The sequence below is a fragment of the Penicillium maclennaniae genome (genome assembly GCF_028827695.1).
Source record: "Penicillium maclennaniae strain IBT 15551 chromosome Unknown utg000004l:1.0-3007600.0:1.0-3009580.0, whole genome shotgun sequence".
In the NCBI taxonomy this organism is placed as follows: Eukaryota; Fungi; Ascomycota; class Eurotiomycetes; order Eurotiales; family Aspergillaceae; genus Penicillium; species Penicillium maclennaniae.
This window is the reverse complement of record NW_026623216.1, coordinates 544,944-560,906: the sequence shown is the minus strand read 5'-3', so window position 1 is coordinate 560,906 and position 15,963 is coordinate 544,944. Positions and strand designations below refer to the sequence as shown.

Genomic DNA, 15,963 nt, shown 5'->3' with positions numbered 1-15,963 from the left:
ACTGCTGGTCAAATAGAAAGCATGGTTGTCAACTTCTGACTCAATCTCGTTCTCTGAGCAACGAACAATATCCAAGCCAAGCCATCGAAGCATCAATCATTCGCCCTGTTAACGCCGTGGGCGAATGACCTAAAACAGATGGTAGATCAAAACACAATCCAAATAGCCAAGCTTGAACTCATGATATAAATGGGTCTGAGCTTAGGCATCAGGGACGGCACGCATGTGTGTGCTTCTCCTATCTTGTATCCATAGACTACTGGAAGTGGGTCTCTTGCGATATATGTTCTCTCCATAATACGATGGTAGATTGAATGGATTACATGACCTAGATAGGTGGAGATGATATATTGACCTATGACTTTATGTAGGTACATTTGATCTCAGCATATCTAGCTATATAAATGTTGCTTGATACGGACTGAGACTATTATCATCAAGTGCGCGTTCCAAGAAAATCCATGGCGAAGAAGCAATGCTCATCTCAAAATTGAATATCTTGTATAGTTCTTGCGGCCTTACCTGCACATTGGCGTGCCGTACTCTCTTCTCCCACCCAGCGTCCCTCGACTTGACAATTTGATCTTCACTAGGCCTGATGAATCATAAATTCACTTGTTTGCAGCATCAGATCAACCCCACTAGACACTTTCATCTCGATTTTTGCATGAATTCCCAAACCACATTTCCCCAGACCTCGGTTTGTGCTGACTCATCCGGAGGGCGCGCCCGCTGAGGGTCGATGATCATCGCCCTTCACTCCCCCTCAATCGACGAGATGAAAGTCTCAGGAGCTATGCTCACTGTGACCGACATACTCACAAGTACCTGACTTCATATAGCACATTGATCCCTCGCCTCGGTTCTGTCAGATATCGCACGCGGCGTGGGGGCGTCCCATTACACCTTTCCCCGGATCCTTGATAGTGGTTCCTGGTAGAGGGACAGTCAACACTCAACGCCCAACATGTCTGGTGGTGTCGGCCCATCCGCCATGCCGAGTACATCCGCTTCCTTTGCTCAGACTATCAACAATACGGTCTCCGCGACTTCCGGCAACTCGATCATCCCCTCCTCGCCGCTCGAACTTCTTACTTTACCCATTCGCGCCTTCCAGCGTGCCGAGACCTTCGCTTTTAGTACGGTCCCTCGACACGTGGCAAGGCTCGCTGGAATCGAAGACGTCACTGTGAATTTATGGAGTGGTCCTGCATCGACCGCAAGCGACACAGGGATGGCAGGCGAGGCAGCGGCTGCAACGGCTAACATGGCTCGCGAGGCAGTCGGATACGGCGATAGCTGGTATGCGACTGAGTTCCTGCAGACCATGAGGAAGGTCGGAGGATTCTTCGGCTATTTGACCAGCGTTTGGGCGTTCGCGTGCCTGGTCGAGGCTCTTATCCTTAACCGCATCACCATTTATGCATCCACCCGGAGACATCTGAGATTAGGATGGGAAAGACGGCTTGCTCTACGCATCATTCCGATCCTTCTTTTTGTCTCGCAGATACTTTCCCTTCTGCGTGGCATCCGGTGTCAGACGTCTCCCGAATACTCTTCCATGCGATACGGAAAGCCAGGGAAATCATTGATCTTCGACTATGCGAGTGGCGGAGGTGCTCTCCACTCGATCGCGTCTACGCTGTTACCATGGGAAAGCGATGAACGGGCTTGCAGCGCCGTTAGTATGGGACGTGATGCTACCAATACTGACATCCCATTCGGCTCTTTTTCTCTCCTATGGCCTGTCTTCCTGCTTCTTTGTCTGAGCCATTTTGTCGAAACTCTTTCGTGCGCACTTCAGGGTCGGCCTGTGATGACTGAGACTGGCATGTCCATCTTCGAGCACTCTCTGGCTTTTGCCGAGGCCGAGTCCATGATTGGTAAATCGATAGGACTTGGGCTTTTTGGTCTCCCTAAACAAAGCCCTCTCAACGAAAGTGGCTCGAGTGATAGCGCATCGCCACTCCAACTTCTCACGAGAGCTCAAGTCCTCGATAGAATGAACGCCACTCCAGAACTCCTGCTCATCGTCTTGATTTCATGCTTAAACAGCCTATCTTCACACGTCCTCGACGTCTTTGGGAAACAGAGTCGATACCGTCTCTTTAACACCGCTTTTTGGGGCTTCTGCTTTATGGCAGCCATGTCGTGGGGGATGGAAAGTGGACCTCCAGTCAGCCTCGAAACTGGAGTGCTCCGATTTCCAACAGTCTGCATCGTCGGCTTTGTCCCTCATCTTCTGGTCCTTTTCGGCATTGCGACATGTTTTGCTATCTATGGAATTGCTTTGCTCATTACTGCATTTTCTTTGCCCTTTGAGGAAGGCCAGCCGGCTTCTCTTCGGGAACGATTTGCGTTGGCTCACGAGAATATGCAAGGCTCCAACCAGATCCGTAACATCCACATCAACCGACACGAAGATTTTTACACCACCTTACTCCGGGTTGGGTATGTTGCACTGACCGCTGCAAGTGAAGCTGTCTTCTTGAATGAGGGCAAGGCCGTCGTTGCAAGGCAAATGACTTGGCTCGAAAAGGATCGGCTTGCTGAGATTGAAGCTTCTCGCCGGAGAAATTCGTCTCATGGGAATTGGCCGAATTACGTTGAAGGGAGTCCTTTGGAGGCTGTGGGCTTCGCTAGCTTTGAGTTGCCGGATCAGCCTTCGGCCTGGGAAAGTGGATATAACCGCGAGAAGAAATTGGAAAAACCGAAGAATGGATCCCGGCAGATGCGACCTCAAGCCGAACTCGGAGGTGTTGGTGCTGTGCGGGCATCCGTGCGTTTATGGCATGGTATATCCTTCCTTCGTTCGATCTTCTGGCTCATTGTCCGATGGATTTCATATGGCTTTAATCGAGCCCTTGACCGCTTGGGAATCGGCTATCGGCCTATGTGGCTTAAACGCCAGGCTGGGAAGAAGAAGAAGAAGACCAAAGCTATGGGCGGGAGAGGATCTCCAGGATCTCTAGACTTTTGGATTCTGACTGACGAAGGCGAGCTTGAACTACCCGATAACCACGACTTCGACGTTGAGCTAGAAATGCGGAAACGAGAACGCTCCAGTCAATTGAACCAAGAGGAACCAGACGAGCGGCGTCTGGATGAGAAACTTTATGCGTGGTGGAGGGCGGGAGGCTCTTGGGGCGATCAGGACCATACGCCTGATTTTGACCCTTCCGGAGAGGATGATGACACGACGAGTGTGATCTCAATGTCCACCAATGCCTCGGAACCCGAATGGGAGGACTATGCTTCGGATGGTCGTTCGCACTCCAACACAGGAGGACCCATATCCTCAATTCTCGAGAGAGAGCACCCCTCAACAGGATGCTCTCATGGATTTGAATGCTTTCGCCCGTTTACTCGATCCTCGCGATCGCGAAACCCGAGAAGAGGCGCGGATTCTTGCGGCACATCTTAGTACAGGCCAAGGATCTGGTCGAATCATGACTCGCAGCCAGTACCAGCAGCAAGTAGAACGGGAAAGATCCCGAGTGCTACTATCATCCCGGTTACACCACAACGCAACAAATTCCCACTCTGAGCATCGGAAACCATCTGCCGAGGAAGAGGCCGAGATGCTAGAGAGGCTAATTCTTTCCCGCCGCGCAGAATTAGAGAAGGCTTCCAACACAGACCCCAGCACCTGGGAGTCCGGCGCCATGGGTCTAGGAGAGAATGGCCCACCCTGTGTTGTTTGCCAGACAAGTCCACGGTCTATTATCACCTGGCCCTGTCGCTGTCTCTGCATCTGCGAAGACTGTCGTGTCAGCTTAGCCATGAACAACTTTGGCAGTTGTGTGACTTGTCGACAAGAGGTCGGCGGGTTCATGAGGCTTTGGGTACCTTGAACGACGCATATATCAGAACTCCCTTTTGCATTAGCGATTCGAAGACCTGGATCAACTTGATTGGTCTTTGAAAGCGCGTAACATAGTGCATTTACAACTCCGACTCGATCGTGTTCAGGCAGTTTCATGGTGAATTGGGCAGAGTCCCAAAGACGCATCCTTCCTTCTTGTATAGAGTTTATTTAGCCATTTTTAGTACTTTGCATAATCAAGACTGCCTGTTAGGACCATACCGCTTCCAAGCTATCTTGATCTTCTAGCTGGGTGGTTGTCATTGCTACGTCGGCATTGTCGAGCATGTGACCGAGATAATAAGAGATAATTTTGATCCCTGTATTAATTAACCCTGTTCATCAATTTGTTTTAAAGGGTTCAGCCCCTTCTCGAGAAGTTACTAGAGCAATGGATGAATTGACAAATGTATCGCTATGAAACTATTACTTGCGCTTGTGTAGGAAAACAAGCAAGAGCCAGGTAATATATGATAATGATGTTCTGCAGCCAACATCAAAAGCCTGAGCCCTCTTCACTCAGGTGCGATTAAGCCAGCAGGCAAAGGGCATTGCCTATTCTGCCTTCTCCAAAGGACGATACGCAGCTTCCCACATTTGAGCTCGGATCCATTCTTTCAGCTCATCATCTTCGGGAATACCCTCCTCCTGCGCAAGTCCTTCCTTGACAGCACACTTTATCACTCCAGCGGCGATATCAACACTTATTTCCCGCACATCTTCTACATCCGGCAAGAGGGCCCCCTTGGGATCTTCAAGAGCCGGTGATCGAGCCTTGAGCGCCTCGACGGCCGCAACGAGCATCTTCTTTGATACAAGACGAGTGCGTGAGAGAACTGCCCCGAGGCCGATACCGGGGAAACAAGTCGAGTTATTGCATTCAGCTGATGTATGACCCGTTAGTAGAACTCTCCAAAATCAGTCTCGGCGGGATATTGAGTTTTACCAATCACGTATTTGGTGCCTCCATACTCCACGGGATCGAATGGGCTGCCAGTGGCGACGAGAGCTCGACCATCTGTCCATTCGAAGAGATCTTTGGGCTGAGCTTCGTGGAGACGTGTTGGGTTGCTTAGAGGGAACACAATTGGACGTTTCACATGTTTGGCCATCTCGCGGATGATGTCTTCTGTGAATGCCTTGGGCTTTGTAGATGTCCCAATTAAAACATGGGGTTTGACATGTTTCACTACCGAGAGAAGATCACCCTGTCGTCCCTCTGGCCATTCGTTATCTTCTCTCGCGAAGGGAACTTGGGCTGGAGTCAAGGTATCTCCGAGCGACTTGACGAGAAGACCTGGCTTGTCGATACACCTGGACCGACAAGTTTTAGCTTTCAGCTTTAGATATGGCTGGCAGGACATACCATATCTGCTTTGATGCCTCTTCCTTGGACTTTTCTGTTTGTGTCGCAATGGTATCGGCAATCTGGTCTGCAATGCCAGTGCCCGCTGTCCCGGACCCAAAGACAACAACGCGAACCTCGTCCAGCTTGATGTCGCCGACATGCAAAGCTGCCATCATAGCCGCCAAGGTAACGCAGCCAGTACCTTGAACATCGTCATTGAAGCAGGGGATCTGCGATTGATATTTGTCCAGGATACGTTTCGCGTTTTGAAGACCAAAATCCTCACTGGAAGTGTGAGTTCCATTTATTTTCAAATGAAGTTTGATAGCACTCACAAGTGGATGTAGGCCTTGGGGAAACGTTTCCGTGCACTCTTGACAAAGTTGTCCACAAACTCATCATATTCCGCACCACGTACACGTGGCTGTCGTAGTCCTAGATAGAGGTCATCGTTGAGAAGTTCTTTGTTCTATTATCGCAGCCCTATTAGTGAAACCTCAATCGTAGGAGCAGGGACCTCATTACATTTGTTCCGCAATCAAGCACCACCGGCAACTGGCGTGCTGGATGAATGCCGGCACACAGTGTGGTGATGACCAACTTGGCCACTGAGATTAGAATAGCACCGACACCTTGATCTCCAATGCCCAAGATCTGAATGGTGTCAGTCTTTGGATTTGGGGATCTGCAAGTCTGTCTCACCTCTTCTCCATCACTCACAACAATGTAATCCACGTCTTCCGCACCTCCAAAATTAGAAAGACATTCATCAATGGAATCCTGATCCCTGATATTCAAGAAGCATCCCTCGGGCTTTCGAAACAGCCGAGAGTAGTTCTGGATAGCATCGCCCTCAGTGGGAGTATAGATGATCGGGAACATCTCCTTAAGGTGAGTTTGCAACAACTACACGTAATCTGTTATTTCCGCTTCTTCCGCGCATCCAGACAAAACCACAAATTCATACATACCTTGTAGTACAGCACCTCACTCTGCGCCTTCATACTAGCCATGAAAGTGTTCTTGGCCAAGTCATTGTCCCGGCTGCTGTACTGCTGGTAAGCTCTCTCCACCTGCTCATCAAGAGTCTGTATATTAGGTGGGAGTAGTCCATGGAGCTTGAAAGTCGCTCGCTCGTCATTTGGAAAGGCCGAGCCTTTGTTGAAGCGGGATGAGTGGAGAAGAGCTGGGCCCTGAGTTCTTCAATTCAGTCTCCCGTCCACGCGCGAAGATAGGGATCATAAACCCAGCTGACTCACTTCGAGTGAACATTTCAGAGGCCCAGATATCGCTCGTGGTAGATGACTGAACTTGGCGTTCTTGGTCGCAGACATGATGCCGGTGCAGCGCATGAGATAAGAGTGTGCGGGGAAGGGGACAAGTGCGGGGCAGTCAGGTTCAACAATAGCGTAGATAGAAGGGGGCAGCTCTCGTGCTGGACAATCTCGCTACAATGATTCCAGTGAAGGAGTCTGTGTCACGAAATCTTGGATGTTGCAGGGATCCTCAGGAAGCTTGTTTATGGGTTGATGTCATCCCCGTTTCTGGTGGGTCAAAACATTCACCATGTTAGCGTGGGTCATTTCAGCAAGACTAGCTACATATGCGTGGGTCCCCAGGTCAGTAAACGTGAGACTGTAGAAAAACGATATTTCGAATGCTCTGTGGCCTTACTGTATTGGCTATGAGGGTTTCACCTCGAGTCTTTGAAAGTGGCGCCCATGCCTACGGCCTTTTTTACATTGCCCGACATTCACTCAAATCACCAATATTCATATTAAGCATCCACTATACACATCTGTACTATATAAGCCCTCCAACGTGAGTGAATGTTGTACCATTGTTACATCGACGCAAAGCAACTGCCTTTGGCTGGCTGATCACAGTGCGACCCATGCTCAATAGAGAGCCAAGCCCGCATCTGTACCACGGCCAGCACAAGCCCCGACATGAATGTCAATGCCGACAGTGCCACATTAGATTAACTATATTTACAGAACATAGGCAGCGGCAGCGGCAATAGCAGCAACACCGGCCATGTTACCCTTGATGCCGACAGCGGCGTTGAAGGCAGGCGAGGTGGTGGCAGCAGAGCCGGAGCCGGTCTTGGTGCCCATGGGGGTCGAGGTACCAGCCGGAGTGGAGCCGGAGCCAGCAGTGGACGAGCCAGCAGCAGCAGAGCTGGTGGCAGTCACGGAAGAACCGGACGAGGAGCCACTGGCGGAGGCAGAGGCGGAGGAGGACTCGCTGGCGCTGGAGCTGGAGCTGGAGCTGGAGCTGGAGCTACCGCTGCTGGTTCCGGTGGCGCTGGCGCTGGTGGAGGAGGGAGCGCTGCTGCTGGTGGAAGAGCTGGCGCCGGAGGTGGTGGTCTCAATCGGGGGAACCACGATCGGGTGGCCGGCGGAAGAGCACTGGGCGACGACGGCGTTGGAGACGGCTGGAGCAATTGTTAGTGGGCTTCTCTCCATAGGTCACAGTCCGTGTTGGTGGGACCTACAGATCTGGTCGGCAACGTCGCAGGCCTTCTGGACGCAGGGAGTGATGCTGGAGACCAGGGCGGGCTTCTGGCAGTGGCAGGCGAAGTCTGTCAGAGCCGAGCAGCCATCAGAGGTCAGAGCAGTGACGAAGCAGTTCAGCTGGTGGCTATGTTAATTTTATTCGCATTAGATAGCGGGAGAGACACCTACCGAGCAAGTGGGAACATCAGGAAGCTGAGCGTTGGCCAGACCGGCAGCAACGAGAGCAACGAGGGTGGTAGAGAACTTCATTTTGATGATTGAGTAGATTCTTGATAGATTTGAGTGGGCTGGAAACGACAGTTGAGACAGTAGCGAGCGAGGCGTGTAGTTCGAATGAAGAAAAGGTTCAGGTCGGACAGGACGTAGATGAGCCTTTATAAGCTTCGCTCTCCAGCCATCGAATCCCCACTGCCCAACCCTGTCAGGGGTCACACCAGACATCCATCTCCATCACATGTCTCTTCTCATGGCGGGCGTTGAGATTCGCCCACGGCCGCGGTTGACTCAGATCTTTGATTAGCGGACTGGGGTCCCCGGAAGCTCATTACAGAGCCAAGGCCGAATGGCTGACACCAGACCCTGAAATGGGGCAGCCGATTGATCAGAGACAGGTTCATTGGCGTCTCGTTGTGGTAATTGGTATGGGGTACGTACGTCGCCTCGCCAAGTCGGGGCTAGGTGAGACCAGAGAGGCAAAGCGGATGTCACTGTCACCAATGATGAGATGGCGTGGAATCTATTTGAAGCTAAGTGCACAACAGAAAGACTTGTAGCCAGGTCTTCGCTTCTATTGGAAGCTAGACCCCCCGTGGAGATGCTTCTCGGTGGGTGAGATGCACCCGAAGTTGTCGAGTTGCACATGTACAGCAGATATCAACGGTGCAGGCCGCCACCGGTAAAGTACAAAAGACTCTGTAATTAAAATGGGTTTACAGGCGTTAGTCTGATTCCATCCCCATTGTTATGCAGTGCTCAGGTGTGAGATACATGTGAACGAGGCAGCATAGATTCCATGGCGTGATCATTGAGAGCAGCGAGAGCGGCCACAGCCGTAGTTTTGGAGAACCCTTCGGTATCACCCGCACGTACTGTATTGGCGTAATTTTGTATGGCGGAAGCCACAGGCCGAAGGCAGATCCGGGGAAGCAATGTGGACCCGAACTTCCAGGGCTGGACGTAGCGTAGCATTCGACTAGCCCAAACAAGGACGTGATCCGATGCCTAGTCAAGCCCATCAGCGACCCCCATTTCCGTTGTCGCGGCAGGAATTATACTTGATGTGAAAACCCAAAGTACACATGGTCTGAGAGATAATCAAAGCAAGCAGTCCAAGCCCTGACCGTTGATGCTCTTGGCACTTTGGGGGTCTAGTGGATGTTCTTCAGAGACCGAGTGGTTTCTGCGCTGAACTATTGCTGGGTATCCGGAGGTGGGACTGTGCGGAATGATGAGCATTCGTAAGTCTTTTGACTTTCGATCATCTCAAGGCCTCCGGAACTCGCCCACCTGTCGTGGGAGATATCCTCTCGATCTAAAGCGTACCTGCATGGCTGCCACGATCATCGCGGGCTGAAGTATGATTCCTGAGTTTGGGCCATGCCATCTACGTTGGACGGCGTATCATTCGACGACAGAAACACTCTCAGTAGCATGGCAGGGCTCGCGCAGGGCTCGAGAGCCACTGGATCCGACCAAGTGAGACATGGTGGCGGAGGTTACCCCAAGTCAGAAGAACGCATAAGATCAGGGGGAGGAAACAGGTACAGTGCCAGCCGAAGAGCTGGAACAAGTCTGGAAGCGAGCTGTCGTTGTGCAGGGACGAAAGCTCGATCTGGAGCGATCACATGGCAGGTACGGGACACATTTCGGCGCCGGTCGATGCGAAGAAATCGCCACCGGATCATTTTGAGACCCTTTCCAGGTTTGGCGGGGGTCGCAGTCGCGGGAATGTAAGAGAAACCAAGCCACATTGGGCTTAGGGTCCAGGCAGAGTAATATATATCGAAGTCAATGGACTCCACTTGGGGCATCTGCAAGGTCCGGTGGAGATGAAATGCCCAACTTTGGGGGCCATTGCTGGAAATGATAGGCTTCTATTCTCACATGGAATGAATTAGAGCTAATACTGTTAAGCCTTATTATTTAGGTTCAAAGCTGAGGGCATGTCAATATCTCATTGAAGTGGTGATCGATTGGATGTTGATCCATTGCGAAATTGCGGGGTTTTACGGAATCCGGGGTCGTGGGGTCTACCCACTGCCAGGTACGGCTGGAATTGGTTTTCCCTTTTTCGCTGATCTAACCCCTCTTATTGCAGAAATAAAACCGCTCAGAAGAGGTAGGATCAGGTCGTAGCTTTTATTTGTGCTCACTGGCGCCGTAAGATGACTGGGCAAGGCTGCGCCGTACTTTGGCAGCGCAGTGCCTAGTGCACCATCGCTGCATAGCGCTGACAAATTACCCTTATGACAACTGGCTTCTTGGGCTTGAAGAAATGTGGAACACCCCTGAAAAAAAGCAGGTAGTCAGTGGGCGACACGATCGTTTCTTATTCATCATAATTTCAGCCACGGTTGTTGGCCACTTTTGGCAAAGAAATTGAGGGTGCATCCAGCAAGCCCATGATATCCTAGAAGAAGTTCCACTGCAGTCAACTACTTCAAAAGAGCAGGATATGTTTCAAAGCTAGAGATCGACCCTTGACATCACCAGCGTAAATCTACAACATTGTCATAATGTCAAACAATCTTAACACCTCACTTAATTTGGCTCAACCGAATGTCCCGCAATTGAGCATCATCAGCGACGTCGGCCTCATTCAGATCCCAGTGGGGCATAAAATCAATGTAGCCAATGCAAACGGGATACTCAAACCAGCTCAGTCTGGTCTGGTCGGCCGTACACAAAACTCCCAGTCGACAGACTGGATAGGGATTGATATTTTCATTGATTGGTGGATGGATCAATCTGATCGATTGAAGCTCTTTAGAGCTGACGCAGCCTGATAAAACACATCGAGGGAAAGCATCCCGATACGCCGGTCAGAAAAAAAAAACATACCATCAGACGAGCGTAACCAGTTTGTGTTGCCTCGGTAAATTATGGCGCAGATTTAAACCCACATAATTAGTACAACGATCGGCTCGAAAGCTACTACGAATCAGGAATAGTAAACTCCATCAAGATAAAGCTCCATATCATCCTTCAGTCCAACCATTTTACGGTCAATCGGACATAAGAATGTGTACAGAGAAACGCTTCGTCCGATCTAGTTTGGCTGGGTCGGCCTAATCTAGAGTTTACTAGTCAAGAGACAAGAAAATATCCACCGAAATATATACATATCACTCAAGGTCATTGGACTTGATCAGAGCTCTCATGCAATGCGATTCTTCAATACCTCACAACGCATTAGCTCGGCCCACTTACCGTGATTTAGCGCACCAGCGGGGTATGGAGTGCGAAAGTTGCGGAGTGATTTTACTATGATCGGCCCAGATGAGCGCAGCAAGTGTCTGGGCAATAGGGACATGTATATTTGTACCCATCCACCCTATGGAACACGCTTAGAACGCCATACCTTTTCCTGAAGAATTCGACTGTACAGTCCACAAGGCAGGGCACAACTTCCCTTGCTTGGGCGCAGTCCAAGTATACAAGCTTCAGAGGGAGTAGAAAGTATCAAAATACGCTCAGATTCCGAATACTTTGTTCGACGGCTTTACATTAATTTCTCTTCGAAACAAATTTTACCTGAGGGTAAGCAGGTACGAGACAACCGGTCTCACAAAACATATTCCTTTCCCATTGCTAAAAGTACAATTCCTAACGCCACCCATGCAAATACACAACTTGGTACTCTTATTCCCCGGTATTAAGACAGCAGCTCATCCACGTGTGCGCGCTCATTTGCATTCTGCTTCTTAAGCAGGACGGCGAGAACCTCAATGGGCGGGTTGAGCTTCAGCATATTGGCACGGCGCCAGCGCTTGAGCCGTGCGATTCCAATACAGGGCTGGAGATATGTTAGCACATGTTGATCAACGGCGAGGGGGCCTAGAACGTACCCCATACTGGCTGCAGAGATCAAAGTGGCGCAAGATCTTCTCTTCCAAGTAAAGGTCCTGTTGGTGGACTACAGCATAAAGTCAGCATCCGTATGATGAAAAGGAATCCGCAGTATCTAGTTACCTCGAGGGGCCTTCCGACTCCGCTCCTCTTTATTCCAGTACTTCTGAAGATCTTGCTTGGTGAGCTTCAGAGCCCGCTTGTCTTCGGCCGAAAGCGGCTCCTCGTGTTCCTTTGTGGCCTGCTGTCGGACCACTACTTCTGCAATATGCGGCTTTGATGGTTCGGATGCGAGAACCTGCTGGGGTTCTGGGGTGCCCGACGCAGACTTGTCGGTGGGCAGCGGCGAATCAAGGGTCTTGCCCTTATGGAGTGTTGCGGGTGTAGTCGACGGTTTGGTCACTCGCGATTGATTGCCAAATGAGAGAGTTGACTGCGCAGCGGCAGCAGCATGGCGACGAGGAGGCATGATGATGAGAGACTTGCGACGGCTTTGGAGACTGCTGGGTTGTCGGTGGTCTTGCGGAAGCGGGTTGGTGGAGCAGGCGATGTCATTGGGTTGGTGTTGCCTGGTGCAACCAGCTTCACCCGCTGGCTCTAACCTTGACCGCCCATGGTACTAACACCTTGATATTGACGATATACTTCTGTTTACTTTTCTTGAGCTATATATCTTGTTTGAATACTAACCTCATTATACTACGTTCAACCATTAACAGTGCATTGCCGCTGCTGAGGTCATGTCTGAGAATGACGTCATCTCTTTGTATACCGGAAGTGTACATGGCCTAATTCGTTCTATATAGATCTTTCAATATAGATGTATCTGAGCTGAAAGCAGAGATTGGCAACAGAATCAATCACCACAGATGGTGATATCACACTGACCAGCTAAATGGAAGATCCTATCCATGTCGATCTCATATACTTCCTTGCCCATGTATGAGGCGGGCTCTTGCCCGTTCCACCGGCATGGATTGGAATACTGTTCATCAGATAGGAGAAGGGTAGACCAAATTCAGGACCGTAGGGTTGATTCATCCATAGGCGCATCAAATTAAGTATGTAGGGAGCAGTGTAATAAAGGCGAAGGGAGATTGGAAGGAAACCGATCGCGTGAGCGCCGCATTCTAACCTCTGCCACATCAGTACTAGATTATGGAACTGTGAGTACAACACATTAAAAATGTACGTCCAGCTGCCGTTCGGTGGAATGACACACCGCCCTAGCGAGGTGATGGCGGCGAGGGATAAATGCCAAACTCGAAGGGGAAATATTTTGGCAAAGGCGCAAAGAGCACATTGCAGTGCCGATGCATGCTACATCGGTACAACGAAACAAGATCCATGGAAGAGTACAGTGTAATAGTTCCAAATCGGACCATGAACATGTGTGCTGATCACGGAGTAATCGGTGATGCAATCGAGGCTCAAGGTGGGCTCGGGAGATGGGGCTGGTTCACCCTTAGCTAACACTAACAACCTGAACGCCCCCCACACCTTACAGCTCGCTTCTCCCGACATTTGTACCTCCCTTTCCACCCTCCACCTCCCGGAACCCCCTTCAGCTCCGGGTTATGAACCGTGTGACAGGGTCCCCGTCGAGGTCGCAGATTCCCAACTTCCCTGCGGCCCCTTCGCATGTCCATGGTGGTGCGGGTATTGCGCTATCGAGATGGCCGCCTTCGTGCGCGTTTCAGGTCCGGCAAATGGCAATTTCCTGATCGGATACCCAGGTATCTCGGCTACGATGGTAAGCGCTCCTCGAGACCTACTGCTAGCAACGCGCTTGAGCTGCGGTCCCTGCTCCCCAAATCGCATCCCAAAGAACTGACCTTTTCCCAGCCCCGAGTCGAGGGTAAAGTTGAGATCAGGCCGAGTGTCGGTATTTCAGCGCCCGTCAATGTGTCACTCGTGACCATTTCTCTCCTGCGTCGCGAAACAATCCATCCATCGGCCGACTCCGTCACAAAGAAGCGCCTTGCTCCGCCTCGCAAGGAGATCACTGATATTGTGGGCAAAGAGATGTTGCTATTTCGGTGCCCAGCTGGAAAGGAATACGAAGAGGTCATTGCTATGGACTTGCCATTTGTGTTGTTTATCCCATTCGGTCGTGGGGGACGCGATGCCTCTAGACGAGTACCCCCGGCGAGCCTACAACTACCCAGCCGTACCGCCGAAACATACTATGAGATGGTGGTGATGGTTCAACAAGGGCAGTCCGAACAACGAAAGTATACTTTTCCGGTTCCAATTGCTCGCTATGACACATTATCTACATTCGGCATGTACAATCGCCCAGAGTCGGCGGAGCGGGTTTCGGATCATCTGGTGACACTGGCCATATCCCTCCCACGATGGTCTTATGGGCCCCTTGACCCTGTCAGCGTCTATGTCAAATTATCACCAAACCAGGATTGGATGGGCAAAGCTCGGAAAGTGACTATCAGCAAGATTACGATCGGCATTGACGAGGAGATCATCTACAACCACGAAGGCGACGAGCCCCAGCGCAAGGTCAAGACGTTGGTCAAAAAGACGGAAACCGTGGGTGTCAAGCTGCCACAATCCGGCTACCTCACCAACCTGGGACTGGTCTTCCCTGCCAAGGATCTACGAGATTCAGAAGGCGTTTTACCGCGAAATCGTGCCGCATTTCCCATGTACGGTGTCAGTGGATTCACAACTACCGCAAGTCTCTATAAAATTGAGTACTATCTCACCGTTCGAGTAAGATTTCGTTCACTATCAGACATGTTCTCGACTTCTAATACACGCGACAGGCGCATTTAACATCAGCCAGAGACATCACTATCCGGCAACCGATCGTGGTATGTCCACTCGATCACGCCGGTTGCAAAGATGAGATGGAAGCCATCGAACAAGCTGCACGAGATGCGGCACACGTGAACCCAGACAACCCGATGCTACCACTCCCATCCATCATACGGCCCAGCGATCCCAAGGCCCTCAGTTACCTCGGCGTAGCTCTGGTCGGCAACCAGAAGAAGCCACTCATTGATTGAAAGCGAATACAAAGTATCTCGGACAGTTCTATTTCGGGAACGTACTCGCGTACAGAGTACATCTAATTGATCTTCATCTCCCGGGTCGATTGAAGCGACCGGGGCCCGCGACCCGGAAGCATACCACATCATGTCTTACGATTGCATTGAGCTTGGAGTTTGTTGCATGGCATGAACGCTTGTTCGTTCATTCTTGGGGTGGGGTGTTGAGAATATCGTTCTTGAGAGGCAGTGGATTGTCTATTGAAGATGGCAATAACCTCCGCTATTTCTCTGGCAGGCTGTGATCTGCACCGCAGATGCTCTACCGTCATGAAAATAATCAGAAATTCAAATCCATGATCAAACTTTTATTGCCTGCTCTATACGTCGACAAACGCATCTCAGCATAATCTGCCTCAAGTTTCCCTGCCCAAAGCGACGTTCACAAGTCCTCAACCACCGAAAATACATGACGTGCCCCGTCTCCTTGATGGACCTCGATTCATCCGGGATGATGCCTACCGAACCTGATTGAAACCCACGATGGGCGCCGAGCCCAACCCGCTGGCAGCATACTTATCCCACCAATTTTGGCCTTCAAGGCCGACTTCCGCGAATCCGCAGTTCGCAAATCCGTCGACGCAATCCTTTTCCATTCTCATCAAACCTCATCAGGGTCACAAAATATCTCCACATCAAAACCAGCCGCAGGTTCTTCTCAATGCGACTCGATATGTGCAATGCGCTGGAAGCAAAGCACATCTTTATGATATGTTTCACTTGCTTTCGATACGAAAATCTTCTTCTACTTTGCGCACAGCTCATCAGAAGTATAGCCGAATTCGTCGAGAAATTCAGCGACGCCAACAGCCGCGAGCCGTGTATCGCTCAAACCTTGGGAAATAATCTTCCTATGGAGATGACTTGATCTCCGGGGAAAAGAGCCTCGTTAGCACTTGAGCCTCCGCCCTGATTAGATATGATCTTTGTGAAGCCGTGATTGACTCGATACGAAGAAAGGAAATATACAGGCTGGATGGTTGATGGCTACTATGTCTGCTAATAGGACGTCTGGTCCCTCATTCTTGGTGTTGATATGGAAGGTCTTATTGCTGTCGATATCTTTGCCGCCTGACTTGGATCTGGCTCAGACCA

General features: G+C 50.7%; 5 protein-coding genes across 5 annotated transcripts; 2 read left to right on the top strand and 3 right to left on the bottom strand.

Annotated features, from left to right (window-relative positions):
* Nucleotides 1-967: 967 nt before the first annotated feature.
* N7477_004393 (putative ubiquitin-protein ligase (Asi3)) lies at nt 968-3,854 on the top strand (the record flags this gene model as incomplete). Its single annotated transcript, XM_056966056.1, has 2 exons — nt 968-3,266; nt 3,313-3,854. 2 exons carry the CDS (start codon nt 968-970, stop codon nt 3,852-3,854), a joined length of 2,841 nt encoding a protein of 946 aa, XP_056822837.1.
* A 566-nt stretch (nt 3,855-4,420) lies between these two features.
* Nucleotides 4,421-6,547, bottom strand: N7477_004392 (NAD-dependent malic enzyme; the record flags this gene model as incomplete). The annotated part of the gene is made up of 8 exons (XM_056966055.1): nt 4,421-4,749; nt 4,812-5,179; nt 5,232-5,498; nt 5,549-5,682; nt 5,739-5,867; nt 5,916-6,119; nt 6,185-6,406; nt 6,473-6,547. 8 exons carry the CDS (start codon nt 6,545-6,547, stop codon nt 4,421-4,423), a joined length of 1,728 nt encoding a protein of 575 aa, XP_056822836.1.
* Nucleotides 6,548-7,204: 657 nt separating this feature from the next.
* N7477_004391 (CFEM domain-containing protein) lies at nt 7,205-7,981 on the bottom strand (the record flags this gene model as incomplete). The annotated part of the gene is made up of 3 exons (XM_056966054.1): nt 7,205-7,650; nt 7,711-7,849; nt 7,901-7,981. 3 exons carry the CDS (start codon nt 7,979-7,981, stop codon nt 7,205-7,207), a joined length of 666 nt encoding a protein of 221 aa, XP_056822835.1.
* A 3,625-nt stretch (nt 7,982-11,606) lies between these two features.
* On the bottom strand, nt 11,607-12,269 carry N7477_004390 (putative DNA polymerase delta subunit 4; the record flags this gene model as incomplete). Its single annotated transcript, XM_056966053.1, has 3 exons — nt 11,607-11,747; nt 11,800-11,867; nt 11,924-12,269. The coding sequence occupies 3 exons, from the start codon at nt 12,267-12,269 to the stop codon at nt 11,607-11,609; spliced, it is 555 nt and encodes a 184-aa protein (XP_056822834.1).
* A 1,206-nt stretch (nt 12,270-13,475) lies between these two features.
* On the top strand, nt 13,476-14,826 carry N7477_004389 (arrestin C-terminal domain-containing protein; the record flags this gene model as incomplete). The annotated part of the gene is made up of 3 exons (XM_056966052.1): nt 13,476-13,553; nt 13,646-14,530; nt 14,584-14,826. The coding sequence occupies 3 exons, from the start codon at nt 13,476-13,478 to the stop codon at nt 14,824-14,826; spliced, it is 1,206 nt and encodes a 401-aa protein (XP_056822833.1).
* Between the last annotated feature and the right edge of the window lie 1,137 nt (nt 14,827-15,963).